This window comes from Myripristis murdjan, chromosome 10, assembly GCF_902150065.1.
Source record: "Myripristis murdjan chromosome 10, fMyrMur1.1, whole genome shotgun sequence".
Taxonomy (NCBI): domain Eukaryota; kingdom Metazoa; phylum Chordata; class Actinopteri; order Holocentriformes; family Holocentridae; genus Myripristis; species Myripristis murdjan.
The window spans coordinates 20,522,014-20,542,632 of record NC_043989.1 but is presented as its reverse complement, the minus strand read 5'-3'; the positions used below and the strand labels follow the sequence as shown (position 1 = coordinate 20,542,632).

The following is a 20,619-nucleotide window of genomic DNA, read 5'->3' as shown; positions in this document are numbered from 1 at the left end:
GACAAAACATTCTCACCAAAAGCAGCTGAGATTGCTCCGGCACGCACAGCCTCGCCCCCTCCCTACACTGAGGCACGAGCAATGGTTAGAAGCTATCCGACACCACATGTCTCAACCTGAACCTGCTAGCTCAGACCAAACAATAACAGGTCCAAATCAAGGCCAAGCAGAGATGATAAGTGTTTCCCATGTGAAGGCTACACACACTGAGCCAAACATTGTTAATCCCACAACAGATACAGCAATACTCACAGCCACAAGACCTTGGCCTGTCCATGTCCAGGTAACTGGCTAATTATACTTAGTTGCGTGAAAGTCCAACCTCTGTACGGGGCAGGCCCAGCCCAAGAACATAAATGTGTATCATTACCTAATATCGGGGCTCAATCTGACAGAGATCCTGCGACAGCTCTGTCACCTTGAGCCCAGCACTGCCTTATTTAATATGTGACCATAATAAATATTTCATCTGAGAACTGAAGATTTACTCCGGTTTGTTCTTGGGTTTTCAACAAAAGAATTGGGTGCTAACGGTCATGAAAAACGCAAAAAGCCATCCCTAGAGCAAGCATTTTTTAGAAATATGGCGGTGCAACATAGACTCCTTAGAAGGGGAGCCATTCTGTAGACATAAAGGGATCATTCTAAGGTAATGAAAACACAACAATTCTTATTTTCAGCTGATTTACACTAATGGACACAATTAACACACTTATAAATATCATATTGCATTTCTTCCAATAGCATAAATCCCTTTAAATCCAGACAGTTATTACATACTGGACCTTTAAGTGTCAAATTAGATTTATAGAGACATTATATTACATTAAACATATACATTTTACCTTGAACTTAACATTATTTAATAAACACATACCATATTTTTGACATCTTGTTTATGCAGAAATTAAGGTATGTTTTTGCTGAGTGGTGTAAGGTTTTTTACTGTAAATAAAACAGAATAACACCGTGAATTTTAGGGTAATTACATGCTTTTGAAATTATGGTATTTTCCCATCAATTTTACCTCAAATATATGTTTTTACAGTAAACTGGTGTGTTTTCTACATGCCATGACAGTAAAAATTAAAGTAATGTACTGTTTCTTGGTTTAGGGTAATTTCATGTGTATACTACGGTAATTTACCATTTTATATTTTATGGTCTTTTACTGTTGCTATTTGACAGTTTTTTACTGTATTTTCTACAAACATTTTTTACAGTGTAGCCAAAAATATCCATGTGAAAAAAAATAATCCAGTCTCCATGAGATCTCATTTGAACAATTCTGGCCTACTACCTAATATTAGTCTGACCCCCCTGATGTAATGTGATGTACAGGAAGCGGCAGAGCTGTCTGTTCTTCCTGCGAGCATTGAGGTCCTTGATGAGTGTGTAGAGATGATCACCATGTTCTATCACACGGTGGTGGCCAGTGCACTCTTCTTTTCTGCAGTGTGCTGGGGAGACAGCCTTACAGACAAAAACACCAAGCAATTGGACAAGCTGGTCAAAAAAGCAGGCTCAACACTGGGCAGGAGACTGGAACCACTAAGATCTGTGGTGGAGAGGGGCACACTGAACAAACTGAAAGCTATAATGGACAATGGCAGACACCCTCTCCACAGCCTCCTGGAGCAACAGGGGAGCAGTTGCAGCAGTCGGCTCCTCTCACTGCGCTGCAGAACTGAACGATTCAGGAGATCCTTCGTCCCCACAGCAGTAAGACTGTTCAACTCCTCCTGAATTCAGTCACACACTCACGCACATATCCCCTCTGCCACAACTGGACTGAACGATAGAGTGGGCAATTTTAATGTGAACTTTGTATATTGCTATTTTGCACTTATTTATATTTTATATTTTAATCCAGATCAGTGTTGTAGGTGTAATGTCTGTCATTAGGCAGTAATTCCCTTTTCGTTCAAAACAAATTTCTCCAAGAGGAGACAGTAAAAGTCACCTTGACCTTGATTTAAAGACAAGGTCTAACATCTCAAATAATTCAGTTTAGGTTTCTTAAATAAGGGCTGTATCATCAGCATACTCATGTCCTTGCCCAGGAACCCACTGAACAATTGTGCATTAAATAAAAATGTGAAAGTTTAGTAGACTAATAATAATAATCATCATAGCTGTAGCCAAAAAGAACCTGGGCTATTGGGGAGCAAAAATTTAAGTCACATCTACCACTCAGTACGGACAGGCACTGTCATATCAGCTGGAATTTGTACCTCTTGACCTTACCCATAAGTACAGCAATGCAGTGACATTAAGGGGTACTGCACAATGCTCTCTCTACATGAACAGTGCCATGGAGGACCGAGAGGCTGCAGGTTTTCATTCCAACCGAAAACTCCACCAGGTGATTTCATTGATTAGTCCCTTCTCTCTGCTTGAAGGTGGGGTGATCAGTGAAATCACCTGGTGGAGTTTTCGGTTGGAATGAAAACCTGCAGCCTCTTGGCCCTCCATGGCACCAGTTTGACACCCCTGGTCTAGAGAAACATTTACATAAAGCTGAGAGTCTGTTCACCATATCTGTCAGTACTCCCTTTGTATTTCAACATATATCTACTTATAGCTGGAGAATTCATAGTGACAGTGAGAAGTGCAACCACATCAGGCTGTGACCTTGAGTCTGCAGAGGAAGAGACACTGCTGACGTTTTCAGTTCCTGTTGGTTATTTCCTTTATTTGTTTCAAGTTTTGCGGTAGGCCTACCTCATTTTGATAAAATGGTAGTGATGATGTACTCCACCACAAGAGGAAACAAAAAAAACATCCTGATGGGTAGGCGGGCAATCCCCCAGTGCAAACACCCCCGACCATGGTCCAAAAATATAACTTTTTTCTTTTTTTTTCTTTCTTTTTTTTTTTTTCTAGCTGGTTGGCCATATTTAATCCTAGCTGCCACAGTGCAGTGGTACTGCTGTGCCATGCAGTGCTGGACCTCAAGTTGCCCCATTTTTGTTCCTGTCGTCATCAGAATGTATAAAGAAACATGCTGTACTTGGGCTCTGGTGTGAGTAGGTGCACTCTCCCATCCACTATAAATATAACCCATGAAATATTCACAAATATGAAATATAAAATATTCAAACTGCCAAGTGCACTCTGTCTGCTCAGATCAAAATGGAGTTCATGAGAGGTGGCACATGCCACAGCTGACCTCTCTGGGTTTCCTCTCTCCTACACATTATCACACAGAGCAAGTTCCAATATGACTCATGTCATCAATACATTGGCAGCCATGCAATCAGGCTGACTGTCAGGAGAAGCCCCTCTTTCTTTCAGAGAATTAGTAGTTTAGAGAAGTTACCACTTACAAGGAAACTGATGACCATGTGACTATTTTTGTTTTAGCATGCAGCCTATGTAGAAATAGATAAAAGTCCCTTTCACATATCCTTGCTCAGCGAAGACACTAACAGTATGTGTTAAATCACAGCAGCTAAGCCTTTTCATGTTTTATAAGCACAGAATTAAACACAATCGTAAATCCAGTAATGTGATTTATGGAATACAACAATTAAAATCAACTTAGCTAAGGTGTCTTACGCCAGACTTGGGGTATTAGACAAAGCTGTTACACTACAGTATGTGAGCTGTATTTTTTTTTTTTTTTTCTTTTGAAATTCACAAGCCACTGTTAGTTACCTTTTGCATTCAGGCTACTGAGTGAGCATCCACTTAGATTGCCTAAACATACTCTGCAGTATTAATGGAAAACTAATATTTCCATTGTAAAATTATTTCTCCAGTTTTTGTTCCACTTTTGTTTCCTTGTCTGTTTCCTCCTAGCTGAATCACAGTGGATCTTCATGTGGTCAGCGATTTGGAAGAGCAGAGGAAACTTAAAGTCACGCTAAACTTCCTGATTACACTCTTCTGATTACACCACTGCGTCTTCTCTGAAACCAAAGGCCTTAGCGGTAGCTATTCCTTTTACCATGACAAGTGTTGATATCTAATAATGACTGAATATAGACCTGTGTTGGTGTTCTGCTTCTTTATTCTGGGTCAATGCAATGGAATCATCAGACAGCGGTCTGCCAATGCCACTCACACTATTTTGCCTATAAATATTTCACAATAAATGTCACAATAGTGTGAATACCACACACCTACAGTGGAAACACAGTATTACCATACTTAGCTGTATTTTTGATTTTCCAGGGGAAGGGGCTGAATAGAAATGTGTTAACCACAAATACCCACTCAACATACATACTCTGCCTGGTGCTTCCGTTGGCCTTTCATGTATAAGCCAGCCCACTAAATCAGCCCTAACCCACTCATTCGTGCACTACCTCAATTAAATTTGACTTGATAATATTTTTTACCAAATCTCTAAGTAATGTACTCAAGAGCATTCTGCATAATGACATCCCAGATCATTTTCCTGATTTCGGCTTTATTTTATCTTTTCAATAGAGGTGTGTGAGTTTACCAACGAAACTGAGGGTTGGACCATGTGTTTTATGTTGTGTGTGTGTGTGTGTGTGTGTGTGTGTGTGTTTCTATTTTAAAGGGTCATACCAGTGATTTTGCATATAACATACAAAATGTATACACTTCACATTTCTGCTTATCTTTTCCCAGAGCAAGAAGTTGTGTTTTAGAACTCCGATATCATTTTTCCTTCCTTTTATCCAGCCTTTGATTCCCTTTCATTCCATTACGATATGAAAATGAACTTTAAGAGACTTCAAACTGTCTTGACACCAATATTCCATCAATAAACTCAATAAACTCACCCACATTAGTTTTCCAAAAAGCAGCAGCACTGTTTTGATGACATGAAATTGTGCACCCCACCGTTGGAAAATAGTCCCCCAGGGAAATGTTTGCTTTACGCAGCAAACGATCAGTTCTGTGGTTTATGAATGGTGACGACTTTGCAAGCTTCAGAAGCAGAACATTGTAAGGTGGGTGTTTCACATAAAAATGCAAATTTGAAAACTGAGGGAGTTTGGTCATATGTTGTGAAATCTTAAGTACCCCAACATGATTTGTGGGGGTGCTGCAATGTAAAATGTGGGTAAATTATAGTAAATGGCAAAACCAATCAAAATCACTGTATGGCCCTTTAAGGTCTTTTATTACATTTTATAAGCCCACTTTTGTCTCTCCTTCACATTTTTTTCTTTTTCTTTTTTGTCAACATTTTGTTACTATCCAAATAACTCATCGCATCCCAGCTTTCCTTTCTAAATCTCTGTTGTTAGAAAGGAAAGACTCAAATGCTCCTCTGCAACATCATACACACATTATGACACCACCAGTAAAGTGTTAACTTTGAAAAAACAAATAAGTGAAAAATGAAACCAGGAGTGCAAGCAGTTATAAACAGAGCCAACCTGCTGGGTGAAGAGGGGTAAAGTACATTTAATATGCCCATTATCTCACCACTACACCAAAACCATAAACTGTATTGAACAAAAAATCTACTGGTGTTACATTTTCTGAATGAAAGAGTTGGATTGTGTCATGTTGTGCTGGCGTAACATGTTCCAGGAAGTATTAAATACAGTGCAGTGAAATGATGAAATTACTTTTCCATTTTCATTATCTCACCGATCTGATCTGATATTTAATCCATTATTTGGTAGTAGTTGACTTAATGTGCTTGTTTGTTTGTTTGTTTTTTTATAAATAATAAATGGTCAACTTCATAGTTAAGGATGTGTACAACATATTTCTCCTGTTTGGCCAGAGACATTTACCCCAAACTACTATACATTTTTTTTTTTTTTTTTTGGCATGGGAATGAAGCTATGTGCCAGAAATTTACATAGAAATGGAGTCATCATTAATCAGGTCAGATATGATAAAAATGAAGTTCTGATAATATTATTATATATTATATTTCATGGTATCAAAATAAATTACCAGTCATTTTTAAAAAAGTACAAAAATCACAAGAGACTAAATCAAACAAATGAGTCAAAGTGCAAAGCAACTGTAAGTGAAAATAAATAAGCCCCATGCCTATTAATATACAGCAAATAAGTTTCTTATATTTCCATTCTCATACATAATATTTTAATATACAGCTGGTGGAATCTAAAGGTCACATTGTAAAATGACCAAAAAAAAAAAAAAAAAATCTAGAAGGTGAAAAGTGTGATGAATAACTGGCTTAGCTGGCTGTTATTTGTGGTTTTGTGCAGTTTCACTTTCCATAAAGGAAAATTCCCCTCACAGGAAGAAGGGCTAGATGACTATATAAGCAGCCCCTCTGCCTTCATGCCACTACACTTTCTTCTTATTCTCTGATCATCCTCACCATAAAGAGGAGAATCATTTCTAGCATCTGTGGCAGCTAAACCAGAGAAGAAACCAACGATGCGTAGTTTCACCAAAGTGCTTCTGCTCCTGGCTGCTGTGGTCTGCATCTCTACTGCCCAACGTGAGTTTTTATCTTTTTTTTCTTCATTTACATTTCAGATGGTCATTGTTTGTTACTTTTTTAGCAATTTCCGTAGCTATTGAATAGAAATCCTGATGAATCAAGTTGATTTTGACTTAAAGAAACTTCCTTTCCATTTGTCCCTCTGCAGTCCGGGAAGGAAGACGGGGATGTTTGTGTCGGCGTACCAGGAGCAAAATACCTGGCAAGCCGTCTGACGTGCAGGACGTCCAGATCTATCCAGTGACCATATTCTGCGACACCGTGGAGATCATGTAAGATCTCCTATGATTTTTAATTAAGAGTTTTGAAAGAGTGATGCTAGTGCAGTGTAAGCTCTCAGGTTTGAATATGCTCTGTTGATGTAGACCTACTGCAGCTCATGTAAAGCACTAGAACCAGAATAAATATGACATTTATCTGAATTGTATGGAGATAAAACTGTTTTTATACTTGTAGCCACTCGAGAGGAAACTTTAACCAGCTGATAAAACTAAATCAAGCTAATTATACAGTTCTAATAATCCTTAATAGAAAAGAGCAGCTAGATACTAAACAGTAGTCTAATCTTAATTTTATATGATGTATTATGTTGTGGGTAGATAAGGGTCATTTCTACTGTTATTTTGCCTGAACTCTTTGTGTTGTCCATTTCAACAGTATCACTCTCAGAGATGGCCAGCGTCACTGCCTTGACCCCAAGAAGGAACAACTGGCTGTGCTCTTGGCTGATTTGGTGTGAGTATGCTTTATGGACCCATAAATACCCACACGTCCCACCGATCAAGCAGTTTCAATGGATCACCACACTTGCTATTGTGATTGAATCATCAATAGCAAGTGTGATAATCCTTGATCCTCAACACTGTCATTTGTTCTCACTTTCTTTTCCGTGTCATTGTGTACTTACAGAGCAAAGAGAAGAAGCTCTCCCACATCCAGCTCAACTGAGACCAGCTCCTTGAAAAGCAGCACTGACTCAGCTTGATTCTGACTCTCTGACTCAGGAGTCTCAGTCTGACTCCCAACAAATGCACCTTACAACCTCTGATAAATGTTAGAACACAGTCCAAGTATAGATGCTGTATACAATGCCTCATTATGTATTTATCTTCTCTATTTGTCTATTTATACAATTGTGCTAATATCTGTTTTTATGTATTTTCTATTTTGTCATGTAAATAGTTGATATCCAGATGTCAGTTCCTCTAAGCTTTTATGTATTTTTAAACTAGTTGTACTGTATTTTGTTACTGGGACTTTTCTACATTATTAAAAAAAAAAAGAATGAAGGAAAACACTGATTCATTTTCTGGTTTCATTTTCTGTCTTGGGTCCCACATGCGGCCATTATCAGCAGCGCTATCTTGTGGCTGAAAGAGGGCAATGCAAGATGCAGCTCGGATTTCCACTATTTCCACACAAAAAATATTGGCATGTTCGTCTTTCCAGATTTGATGAACTGCAATGGACAAAACTGAGATAAAATACATCTTATAACTCAGAGATTATGGCTGTCAAGCACTAAACATAGGTGAGGCTAGAGCTCACAGGGTGTCACATTATCATCAGAGGACAGACAGGAAATTCCAGTTTCCATGTTGTGTCTTATAACTTTTATGCACTTTAAAGGGATTTTCTTGACTTTTTTTTTTCTATGACACTCAGAAATATCAAATTTCAGAGGAAACCAAAGTTGGAGACTGACCCTATGGCCTCCATAATCCACCACTATCTTGTTCTTTTATTATGTCATTTCAATGTCATGTTCTCTAGCCAACAGACCTTTAAGCAAGGCAGGCTTATTTACCACATTTCACAAATTAGGCTGATTTCACCTGCAGTGTGTTTTCTTTGTCTTATTCGCCCTATTGTTCGTGCCAGCTGACAACAGGCTACATAGCCCGCATGGAAACATTGTGAATGATAATGACTGCAGCGCAGTCTAAATGCCACTATTTCAAAACCCGCTACAGTGCAGAGCTTTCACTTTTACACTGAGTATCGGGTGATCGTTTCCGTCGCCTCCCCCAGAGGAGAGGTGCGCTCTCCGCTCAGTCATTGGTGCTCCCTTGTCTCAGCGCCTGTTTATTCTTCCCATGTCCAAAAGTCATGGATGAAGTGACCGGTGAACGGACCTGTTTGTTCATTCAAGCATTGCACTGCAAAAAAAAAGCTGCGACACTGAAATACCTGCTGAGGATAAGTTACTGACTGAGTGAGGTAAGTCTTTGACACAGCATTTATTATACTGTGGTGCATGCAAACCTTTTTATTTTGGCATTGTCGGGGCAACAAACAAACAAACAAAAAAAGTAAAAAGGCGCGTTTGGATGTTTTATGCGTAATTTACTACCTCGAAAGCATTACTCCAAGTGCATTTTATTCTGTTGTATTTGCAGTAGACAGTTTCATTTCCTTAAAAAATAGTGCATCGTTTCCTGCAGATGTTATTTCAGCAGTCTTACACTAATAATTCACGGTTCCTGATTTTGCAAGTCACTCTATCTGGCTTCCCGGAGCGCTGTCGGTAACAACCTCAGTCAGTAGCCATAGAGCTTGTCAGCAGGTCGGGAAGTAAGACTGCACATTCCCACTGACCACACCAAATCTCAGTTTTGCACTTTCAGATTCATCTGATATCACCAGTAGGCTATAACGTCAAAGAAGATGAATGAGGGTGTCAGTGAAAAGTGGTCGGTGTCTGTGTTCTGATAAGATAGCGCTGATAAACAGAGGTAGACTGACAGCTTGGATATGGCGCAGTGCAGGAGCATTAATATGGGTGGATTTTCAAACAACGCTGAACTTACTGCAATACAGAATCCAGTTCTCTTAACAACACAGTGTGCCCAAAAGTAACTCCGATCTTGTCAGAGCAAGCCTACTGAGAATCATTGTGTTATTTTGCTGCTGCATGTGGAGACATGGCACAGTGAGAGACTGGTAGGTGAGTGTGACTTTTCCCTGATGTAAATGTTATTGGGGCACATGGTAATCTGACTCTTGGGTTCTATTTGAGGGAGATCAGCCACAGGACAGCATGCACTGGTCTAAAAACAAACTCAAATCTCTGTTGTGTGTTTGCCTTTAACAGATTAACCTCTGCCTTTAACCTCACACTTGATCATTCTTCCCTTAGGCGATGGTGGTAGGAGTGACATCAATATGTTATATGCATCAAACATCCATATATAGAAGCAGGCATACAATATGTATCGACCTAATGACGCTGTGTGATGTTGTGTCTCTCGTGTCGTGAATTGTGCAGGTTCTGATTCCACAGTGAGGCAAAGTCAAGCTTCACACAGCCACCTTCCAAAGTCCATGCCCTCTGATCTGATCGGGCTACAACATGGCCTCGAGACAAAGAGACATTCCAGGTAGCATGAGAATTTTGACTCTTATTCAGTTTTAGTCGGTGTTGATGATGACACTGATCATGATTAGGATGGTTATCAGGAAGAAGAGGAGGAGGAGGTGCTTGATTGTTGATTGTATTGAAGAGAGTGAAAATGAAAAATGCTGATTTGAGCTTGAAGCTGGTGGGAGTGGCATTAATTGAAAATAGAAACCAAATATGTACCAAAAAATATTGGTACAATGCATGCAATTCTTTTTCATCAATAAGCTTATTTCCATTTTTAACTATGATGTTCGATGTATTCATAAAAGGTTTATATTTCCTACCTTGTAAAATATGTATGCATACAGTGGTATGGGCTAAATTAAAGACTGTTATGACATTTCTTCATGCGACAGCCCTGGAGTCCAGCACATCATCAGGACTCTTTGGTGCCTCGTCTTCTCCCATCGGAATGAGCCGACGCAACTTCAACTATGACGAGCAGCTGGAAGCCCCCATAATTTCACCACCCTCAGACTTCTCTGTCAACATCTTATGGAAAGACCCTGTCATCCCACAGCGGAGGTTCGAGAGCATTGCAGAGGTGCCATCTCATTTGTTTGTTACTGACTCCTCCAATTAGTTTTGTCGATGAAATTGTTACTTACATAACTCAGTGTGCAACTTGGTCTTAAATCTTTGGTGCAAGACTTTGTCAGTGCAAGCCAATAATGGTATTTACTTTCCATTCTGTTATGTTAGTGGTTCATACATTAGTCTTACTAGTATGATCTTGTGTGGCCAGGAAGGCGAGATTGGTGGGAAGCTGATGACTTTTGAGACAACACCGGCAGCCAAGTCCACTGTCCCTGTGGTGAAAGCCAAAGCCACCTCTCTAATGAGCTCGATCATGATTAGTAAGTCATCCAAGCGAACACGACTTTTCCCAAGCATGTTTGTTTAAATATATTTCCATTCATCTTGATTTGTCTCTGTATCCGAATGTTCAGATTAGAAGATAAAAAACATGTAATATTGGCATTCTCAAAGTGTGGCCTGCGGGCATTTGGCAGCCCTCGTAAACGTCTTTGGTGGACTGTGAAGAGTTAATCTCTAAACTCTGCCCAAGTCAGCGAGGCTGGCGATCTCGGCCGATGTACTGTCTCTCAGAGGTTGTAGCAGGCTTTAAAGCTAGAGTGAAGACCATATGAAACTAAATTTAGATGACTTAAGGGATCCTTTGGTACTAAGTCTGTTGTGGTGGGTTGTTGGCAAACAAAATATTGCTCTAAAATTAGGCTAAATTTTGGTGATGGAAAAACTGGCATGGCCATTTTTAAAGGGGTCCCATGACCTCTGACCTCCCAATATCTGGATGAAAATAGATTTTCTAGGTACTCAGGGGTCCCCTCTTTGCAGACATGCCCACCTTATTCTAATTCAATGTAGTTTAGGGCAAAAAACATGCAGTTTTTGGCGACCTACATCACACAGTGCTTTTAAGAATGGTAACCCTGCGCCCCCTTGGCTAAGCTGTCAAGTTAGGAATGGTTGCATGGCAACTAGGAATCTTGCAAATCATACACAACTCGTGATATACCTACTCATGAGACAGATTTCATCATCATGGCAGGTACATTTGCCAGTTGGCATAACTTTTAGTCTAGACTAGGCAATTAAAGAAGAGATTTGTTCTGGAATTATTTTGTGTTCCTTTTTTCTTGGGCGGATCTCAATCCAATGTTGGGTCCTTAAACTAACCCTTAGTTATCAAACCTTTGAAAACCCCTCATATAATATATGTATGATAGGATCTACAGATATACTACAATTTGATATGTCACAGTATTATGTAAGCTGCTTGTCCAAATAGTTGCTGCCTTAGCTACTCAAGCCTATGAATAAACAGTCTGTGCAGTATCAGCAGGCTAGCATGGATCACAGCACATTAAGAGAGTGGCTAAATTTACCTCCACTACTGACTGTATACCCGTCATCACACAGAGCAGACCCAGGAGAACCTCCAGAAGTTTGAGCACCAGGCAGGGCTGACAGACGCTGTGTACTCTCCCCACAAGGGCCTCTCTGCTGAGGAGACTCGCTTCCACCGCCTGGCGGACGGCACACTGCCAGTGAGTATAAGAAGATGTAAGAGGTGTCTCCAGAAGCGAAGTTCAAGCCTTTTAGATGTCAAGGGATTTGAGAGAATAAGGTTAAGGAAATGCTGCATGCACATACCTTAACAAGCCTTACTTATTTATGCAACGTGGATGCAGTCAAAGAATGGCATCCACAAACTTTAGAAATGAGAATAATGTCTGTCCCCCATGAAACAGTATATATGAAATGCATTGTGAAGCACACCAGTTAGAAAGTTTAGGTATTAATGGGTCACTATGTTCAAATGTGCTGTTTTTACTTGTAGACATGAGGTCAGATGAAGGATTAACAAATACTTGTAGAATGTCAGGGTGGAGTGTGTTTGTTTTGTTTGTACGTGCGTGCATACATGGATCTGTACAGTACCTGCATATGTCCGTGTATACATATATATAAAGGCTGTGATGTCTGTGCAGTTCACCAGTCCTCCCTGCCCACTATGTCCCACCCCCTCAGAAGCCAATGAGGCTATGTTGTTGCTGCACCTGCTGTCCCCTGACCTCCCTCATAAGGCCAACTGGCATCGGCAATGTTATCTTAAATAGACAAGATAAAGAGTTTTTTGTTTGTTTGTTTGTTTGTTTTTTTTAAGAAATCGATACTCTAACAAAAACATTAACTCATGGTAATATTTTCATGTCTGTCATTCATTGTTACATGCAGATATTGGTTTCAGGAATTGGTTATGTTCAGGACTGAAATAGGCAGAAAGAGCTCATTGATCATAAAATCATAGAATCACTTACGATAAATCCAGACGCTTAACTAGTTCAGCTTCCTAATTAGAAAAAAAGGTGGTGCTGTCCCTTCTTTTAAAAGTCGCATCGATGTTTTTTGCTGCAGCTGAGTTTATTGTCAGACAGTACTGGGGTATTTATAGCCTGAAACAAATTCAATGTCCTGATCCTGGATTGCACAGTGTGTGGGAACAAGATCTAAGATCCTGCCTAGAATATTAAGATCAGTCAGCCCTAATTCAGTCAGTACTTTTTTTTGCCAGTAAATTAGGTGTAATTTTATAAAAGGCTGAGGAGAAGTCAACAAATCAAGCCTTGCATGAGTTTTATAACTCTGTAAATGCCTACAGAAGAGACCAGGTATAGTGGTATCCTTCACTGCTGCTTTGCTCTGTAAAACTGTGGTCATCAGAGTTCTCCACCTTGCTCAGTATATATTCCTAATCATTTTTATTAAAGGAATGTGTAACTACTGAAGGGCCACAATTCTACAATGAGCTTCACTGACATAATGCCAGACTGTCTCCGCATCTTAGGAAACCCCTGCTGGTCAAGATATTACATGAATATATTTTGAAAGATACCACTCCGTTGCTATGCACGTTAAATGAGCAGCTTTCCAGGTATAATTTCAGAGCTTGGAGTTTGGGTTGTTTTGTGCATTTAAACTTTTTTCCCCGACAGCTTTAATGCCCAATTTTAGTTGAACAGGCTTAAAGCATTTTGTCTGATCTCCTGCATGTGCTCCTTAAAATCATCTAGGAATTTAAAATAATTTCAAATAAGCTGGTCTAGAATTAAAACCACTCAAGTAATAGCTCTGTGCGTCCTTGCATCCCTGTCATTGTCCTCAGGCCATTCAAAACAGACCTCAGCATGTTCCAGTTGACCCCAGGTGTGCTCCTTATATGTGGGCCTAGACTTCTTAATTTCATCTGTGACATTCCTTTCAACTGGCTCTCCTGTCCTCTGCATCACTGCCCTGTCTGTAGCTGCAGAGCATACCTGCAGGCACAAGTCCAGGTTGCAAAGTACGTTCGTTATAACTACACTCATCGCTGTGCCCTGGTGTGACTCTGCAATATCCGCAAACTGCCTTGGTAAACAAATTGCGTAATCGACACTGGGCTGGTTCTAGATTCGAGCTCTCTTTCTGCTGTTGCCGGGCAACGCCCTCAAAATGAGACGAGCCCCTTCGTTTCCCCAAAACGACCAATCACTGAGCTCCTAACAAAGGCATTTTGAGGCCCACGGCAGTTTGTGTTTTTGTGAAACATCACCCACAAAAAATCTCCCCTTCAGTTTGTTAAAACAACTAAATATGGATAAAACGAAGACGCTAGTCGGACTGGAACGTCAGAGGAATCTCATCATAAAAAGGTATGCAAGTAAATCGGTGTTCTTAAACGAAAAGTTACACATTTTTTGTGTGTCGAGAGCTGACGTTAGGCCTCACCGGGGGACGCTAACAGTAGTGTTAGCATTAAGTTAGCATGCTAGCAACTGCTGCGGCTCGGAAGCTACTCAGCATGGACACCCCAGTGGAAAAGCTATATTTTTTGTGGCCGACTACTCTGTATAAGCGATGTTACCTCCAAGCTTACAGTCATGTTGCTTGTCATGTAGCTAATCTAGTTCATTCAGACGTAACAGTTAGCATTAGCTCACGTAGCGTCAGATAGTTGGAGTAACAGTACCGTAGGGCAAGTGTAACGCTGTATTAATTGAAGCCGGGCAAAATGAGTTCACCCCGACGTCTCTCTAAGGTTGAGGTTTTCGACGCCAGCAAGCAAACAAGTTAATGTTTACGTTCGCCGGGTCCCTGGCTAACCTAAGGCTATCGATTTGGATATGTGTGTAAACTGGGTTTGCGAATGAGAATGAGGTTGATGTGCTGGTCTGTCTTGAGGAGAGGAGAGAGAGGGCAAACTTTGTCTGCTCTGACCTAAAAAATGAATTTGGCATAACAGGTTTTGTGCCCTGATTTGGATAAAGCCGACCCCGGTCCAAAGGGGTGTGAGCAGTGTTCAGATCTAAGAGGGCATCCACCTAGGGCATTAATACACAGGTGGCACTTGCTGTTCATTTACACAGTGACCACTGCTTTGAGCACAATGCACGACCAGGACATGAGTTTGGAGGGGCATTCAAGATATGGATTGGAACATATTTACAGTGAATGGCGACTGTCTATGGCAAAATTCATTCCTCAGATTATTTTTAATGACATAAACAGAGCTACAAAGGCAAGTATGGATGAGCATGTGTTTTTTGACTAGGATTATCATTGACTTTGCTGCACATTTTCGAGCAGTCTATTCCAAGGTGATGCAAAAGCAGAGTGAGCACTTAGTTTGCTTTGCACTTGCTCTCTCCATTCTGTACATTGCAGCAGTGGTCTTTGCATTATACAGTGTAATCCGAAAGTCAGCCACAAAAACTCCTGTTTCATTGTTTGTCAAAAACTATAAACTACTTGTCAAATATTATGTCATAAACAATATAACAGTAGTTGATAGAAGTTTAAAAAGTTTTAGCACTTGCTTAAGTTCAACATTTCTCAAGATTTGTTGCGTCCACATTCACTTCAGTCACAGTTTGATTATTTTTCTGGCAGCAAATCTACAGGGTTTTGCAAAATGTGACAGTCGACGTTATTACAGCACTCATTCACAACATCCCAGCGGGTGTGTTGTCATGTTACAGCATGTTTTGTCTTTTGTTTTTCAAATATAAATGTTTAATTTGGTTGATTTCTATTGACTGTGGGGCAAAGCCAGGCAAGTCAGGAGTCCTTGCTCTTGGGTCATTTTCTAACAGGACAATGACCCAAGAGCAAGGACTCCTGACTTCCACACAGCACTGTGCCAGATGGGATGCCATGCTTCCACAGAGTATCGTTGTACTTGTCTTTGGTTATTGTAGCTCATCTTGTGCAAGCCACCTGCTGTGGAATAGACAAAACATCCACACATCTGAATATTTCAACCACAACAATGTTTGCAGGTTTTATGCGTTAAACCTTTCATGCAACTCTTTTGTCACATAAACTGTCTAACTACAACCTTAAAGTTAAAACACTGATTTATTTGTTTACACAACTTTCTTCCACTCTCAAGTAATGAAATGGTCTTGTTTGTCCATTGCTGAATCAAAGGATTTTCCACATCAAAGATGTGGAAAAACCTTTTCAATTGTAAAGAACTGACAACAGCAACAATATGCGGATATTATTATTATTATTATTATTATTATTATTATTATTAATAATAATAATAATAATGTGTAGATGACCATATTAATGTATCCAATATTTAGTATTAGTTGCTAAAAGACCAGAACTATTCACACTGTTTTATAAGTAGCATAGAGGCTGTGCTAAAATTTGAATGAAATATTAAGTGTGACAGCAGTTTTAGAAATCCTTATGAAATGATTTGATAACAACTACGTTAGATAGGGTATATGTCAGTTACAATTATTATATGTCATACTACTCATAATACTGAAATATATATATATATATAAAAAAAAACAAAAAAAAAAAGAACGATGTGTATCAATTTTAGATAAATGTATTATTGAATAAGCAATAGAAATGTTGAGACCAACTATTCTAGTAGTGGACTCAAACTTTTAAAATCCATTGTAGAACCATTTAACCTAATTATTAGGTTAAATTTCCACTTGCTGATACAATGACAACTTAGCGACTTTCTAAACCCCCCCAAGTGACTAAACCCCCTAACGTTAATCAGAGACGGATTTGTGTAATTATTGTGTTCGTTTTTATGCTGCTATGCCGTGTGCTGGCTGCCTTCCCATCTCTCCTTCGTTCCACTTGCTGTTCGCTTCGCTTTTCACACACAAGCACCCAGCCCCCCCGTGCAGTAAACAATCAGCTGTATACTAGTTTCCAACCGCTTGGTTTTTGTATTAATTTCTGTACTTTATTTTATTTCCTGCTACTGTTTGTGTTTGTACGTATTTTGTCAGTATCTTAGATCTTGCCATTTATGTTTGTGTGTGGAGACATTTGAGAAAATAATTAAAAATAATTAAATTATGAAATATTAATCTAATGTCCAAATAAACCCCACCCCGGAACCGCGCACACCCCCTACCGCCTAAGACCTAAAATTGGCCAGGGAAAACCCTGTAATATTTTGTTTACTGTTCACCAGCTTATCTTAACATAAGCCTAGCTCAGTGGCAGATCGCAGGAATGATCCAGAGAGACACTGGCCTTGGCCTGGGTCCACTGGGTTTTGTGAAGCCTGGTGATCAGCCAAAGAGGTTCGCATGCACCCAGCCCTCTCTCTTCACACCCACCCACACCACATGGTCAAGGTTGATAGGTTCCAAAGATCTATGACGCATTTTGAAATGTTTACCATCTACACGTCCAAAAAAACAAACACTGTTGGCCTTTGTATTGTGTATTTAGAGGCTATTTGCTCTTTTAATAAGATCAATGCTGTGTGTCACAGACATGTGCTGTTGGTGTTTATGCATGTTGCTGCTTAGGTGCCTTTTTCATAGGACTAAAGAATTATATCTTTGCAGCTCCTGGAAGGTGCATGAATAAAAGCTAAAGAAGTAAAAACAAATCTGTTATTTACCTGAAGGAAGCTATTGCAATTAAAACATGTTGACTTTTATATATTAAAGCTTTGTCAGTTGTCTAAGAACTGCTGTGTCAGCTGTTTTTTCCCCATGGGATGCAGGGTGCTCTCTGCATTTGTGATTGGAATTGCTTTTCTGTTTGACCCCTTTCCTACTGTCCTTGACTCTGCAGAAGTTGAGAATGCCAAGCGGGGACTTCAAGGAGGACAGGCTTACGGCATCAGCTCAATCCACCCCAAGTGGTACCCCTTCCGTCACCCCCTGCGTCACCCCCTCTGTCACCCCCTGCGTTAGCCCCCACGCATCACCTTCTCTCAGTCGCAGGTGGGCATAACACACTGTTGTAAAGATGAATGTTTGAAATCAAAATATGTTTGGACCTCTACATACAAGAAGTAAACTACTCGGTAGTGCATATTAACAGTCCTATGTTTATGTCGTCCCCTTGCCTGGCTGAAACACAGGGGCTGGTTCAACCTCAGTCCTGCACCTTTTCTTTCTGCTCCGGAGCTCAGCAGTCCCAACCCCAACCTGGAAATGGGTGGTAACGAGGGAGGAGGAGGAGAGAGGTGGAACTTCTTTGGAGGCCGGTCTGTGGTGCAGAAGTCGCCCACTGACCCAGGCTCTGAAACCAGCACAGGTAAGGGCTCTGAAACAGAAATTTATCTGCAGTTTGGCTGTGACTGTAGTGTTACCATGCAGCAAATGTGCATCAGCTGGGAGACAAGTAGCTGTAGCACTGTGTTTAGTCTACTCAGATTATGGTAAGGTCCCAGTCTTTCTCTTTGAATACTACTCACTGGTTTCACAGCCACGAGTGAACCCTGGTATGCAACTGAGTATTTCTTGATTTCAGTGAGGACTCAAGTGAAGCCATCCCTTGGTACAACTCGACTTGGATCACTTAAAAATTCAGCTGGTTTTAACTCAGGAAGCGTTTGATATTAATTTCTAACATCTTGCCTTTGAGTGTGTGATATTTAGATGATGAAGTAATTGTGGGACTAAAGGCCACGGCACACCAATCAAACAAATCCCACAAGTGTTTGTTTGATGTGCCATGGCTGTTTGGATTTGTTTGATCAGTGTGACAGGTAATGTTCCAAAACATTCCCAAGCCCTGTGTGGACAGGGAGGTTGGGTAATGTGATGATTTCTGGAGCATCTCTACTATTTTGTTCCTGTCCAAATTTGCCATCTCAGTTACTTTTGCAGACTTTGTGTTCCTGTCAGTAAAAAATCCAGTTTCATTTACCTACTGTGAAATGCTCTGTAAAAATAACCCCAGGTACTACTAATCCAGCATGAATTCAAATCCTCATAAATTATTGTGCCACCTCTTGTTGAATGTATGTAGAAGACAGAAACTCAGTGCCATCAAAGGACATTCAAAAGTCGATCAGTTTGTCAGAGCTCTGAAACAGGTTTAGTTAGCCCCTCCACTGAGAGTGGGAATAATCCACAATCCAAGGTTCAAGTGTGAAATGAAATTTAGCCCTGGGAAAAGGGTATTGTGAAAAGGGATAGTGGGAGCCTAAATTTCCCTGTTACACTAACATCCACTTGAATGAATCCTGTTTTTAAGTGTTTTAACTGTCTTGCATAGCTAGTTTGGTAAGTAGCTGACTAGCTGTTGTCTGACAGACTATGGGGCACCACATCAATCATACAATGTAGATGTAAGAAACACCATGCACAGCAGAAAGTAAATTTTAATTCCAAAATGTAAGATTCTGTTGACAAGGGGAAGTAGGGTTTTTAAATTAACAGGTCCTTTTGAGAAATTACACTATGAAATTTAAAAATTCAGTTCTCTCTTCACCCAGCTATTACTGTCCTCTCCCTTGCAGGCTTCACACTGCAGTCCTACTTTGGCCTGCAGAAGTCCTCCACCATGGAGGGCATCAAGACGCAGGTCAACCTGAAGGTGGAGGACCCTGCCAACTTCATGTCCCCCAAGATTGAGATATCAGGTATCGACGCCAAGCGGGCATCCCCGCGGCCACACAAACTCAAACCTCGGGACATGAACATTCTCACTCCTTCGGGCTTCTGATGCCAGTCCAGCGCTGAAGTTACCCCTCTGTATCCCTTCCTCCATTTTTTTTCCCTTCCCAACCTCTGATAGCTCTTTAGTTCTCCTGCTGTCCTCTGTCTCCTCTGCCTTCCTCTAACTTTCAAGAGACAGAGAAGATGGAGGACCAACTCGAGCATTATCTCTTCTAGTACCTGGACACATCCCTACAGTGTTATATGGAGACCCACCCAGACCGATTGAAGTCGTCTTTCTCCCTGCTCTCCCTCTTTACCAACTCATTGGCCCAAATAAAGCACCAAATGGAGCATCTTCAGACATGCCTGAAGATGGTCCTGCTTTGTACGTTATCGTTGTTTCGTTACGTCATGTAATGGGTGCACTGACATGTGATGCCTTGCCATCCTCGTTCCATTGTCAGTGATGGCATGAGATTGAAGTTGTCCTCCTTTTGTATCTCGTTGGTCCCCTGCTGAAGTTAGTTGTTGGCGATCTTTTCAGATTCATCTCCCTCATTAAAACTAACCAGCTATTACAGTCCATGATTCTCTGCTGCCTCAGTTATGATTTTAAGTAACCTCCTGGATTTGTAGATGTATAGTGCTTTTTTTTTTTCCCCCCCCTGATGGTGTGCGGAGTGCTGTGTGGAAATGACTGATATTGTGCCTAAGCTTGCAATGTGTTTGCTTTTGGCAGTTTTGCTGCTTTTATTCTGCTTTTGTTATTTTTATTATTTGTGGAAGAGTATCTCATTTTACTTGACAATATTGACAGAGAATAGTGTGCTAACCTGAATAGATTTTTTTTTTTATTTCAACATCAGTATTTCACATTGCTCTGCTTTAAATCATTGTTTCTTTTAAATAGTAGGTAGTATGTTAAAATTGTTATATTTCCTCATTGCACCACTATAGTGTTTCAACATTATCTCTATAATATGCAAAACCTTGAGGTGGTCATTTTCAATTTTGCATTTTGTATACCACAGTTCAAGAATTCCTGCTGTTTGAGAAATGCTGATGAATTCCAATAATTAATTGCACAAGGGAGATTGCCTCCCACTGAAGTCATCTGTAAATAAACCTGACACTAACAAGCGACAGTGGCTCTCTGCTCCATTTCTTTGTGAAAATGATGTTGTGTACATCCTCTGTGAGCTTTCACAGTCACTGTGAGTGTTTACATGCGTGCCACTCTTTCTGTATTTTCAGTGTTTGTTTTTCTCTAAATATTGTAGAAACCTTAGGTACTTGCTCTTACGTCCTTTAGAAAAAAATACAACTTCAAATGCTCAGAATAT

The 20,619-nt window shown here is 40.3% G+C and overlaps 2 protein-coding genes across 2 annotated transcripts; both read left to right on the top strand.

The window, feature by feature from the left end:
• The first annotated feature begins 6,298 nt into the window (after window positions 1-6,298).
• On the top strand, window positions 6,299-7,672 carry LOC115366729 (interleukin-8-like). The gene is made up of 4 exons (XM_030062311.1): window positions 6,299-6,415; window positions 6,567-6,690; window positions 7,076-7,153; window positions 7,328-7,672. The coding sequence occupies exons 1-4, from the start codon at window positions 6,352-6,354 to the stop codon at window positions 7,401-7,403; spliced, it is 342 nt and encodes a 113-aa protein (XP_029918171.1). The 5' UTR covers window positions 6,299-6,351; the 3' UTR covers window positions 7,404-7,672.
• Window positions 7,673-8,448: 776 nt separating this feature from the next.
• Window positions 8,449-20,419, top strand: kiaa1191 (KIAA1191 ortholog). The gene is made up of 8 exons (XM_030062309.1): window positions 8,449-8,638; window positions 9,687-9,798; window positions 10,178-10,365; window positions 10,567-10,678; window positions 11,766-11,893; window positions 17,457-17,608; window positions 17,749-17,924; window positions 19,135-20,419. Exons 2-8 carry the CDS (start codon window positions 9,771-9,773, stop codon window positions 19,338-19,340), a joined length of 990 nt encoding a protein of 329 aa, XP_029918169.1. The 5' UTR covers window positions 8,449-8,638; window positions 9,687-9,770; the 3' UTR covers window positions 19,341-20,419.
• The last annotated feature ends 200 nt before the right edge of the window (window positions 20,420-20,619 follow it).

Bases quoted from the DNA above. Each gene is read 5' to 3' on its own strand.
- LOC115366729 (XM_030062311.1), top strand. From the start codon at position 6,352: ATGCGTAGTTTCACCAAAGTGCTTCTGCTCCTGGCTGCTGTGGTCTGC. The intron at 6,416-6,566 runs GTGAGTTTTTAT...GTCCCTCTGCAG, and splicing joins CTGCATCTCTACTGCCCAAC to TCCGGGAAGGAAGACGGGGA. The intron at 7,154-7,327 runs GTGAGTATGCTT...GTGTACTTACAG, and splicing joins GTGCTCTTGGCTGATTTGGT to AGCAAAGAGAAGAAGCTCTC.
- kiaa1191 (XM_030062309.1), top strand. From the start codon at position 9,771: ATGGCCTCGAGACAAAGAGACATTCCAG. The intron at 10,366-10,566 runs GTGCCATCTCAT...TTGTGTGGCCAG, and splicing joins GGTTCGAGAGCATTGCAGAG to GAAGGCGAGATTGGTGGGAA. The intron at 10,679-11,765 runs GTAAGTCATCCA...GTCATCACACAG, and splicing joins AATGAGCTCGATCATGATTA to AGCAGACCCAGGAGAACCTC.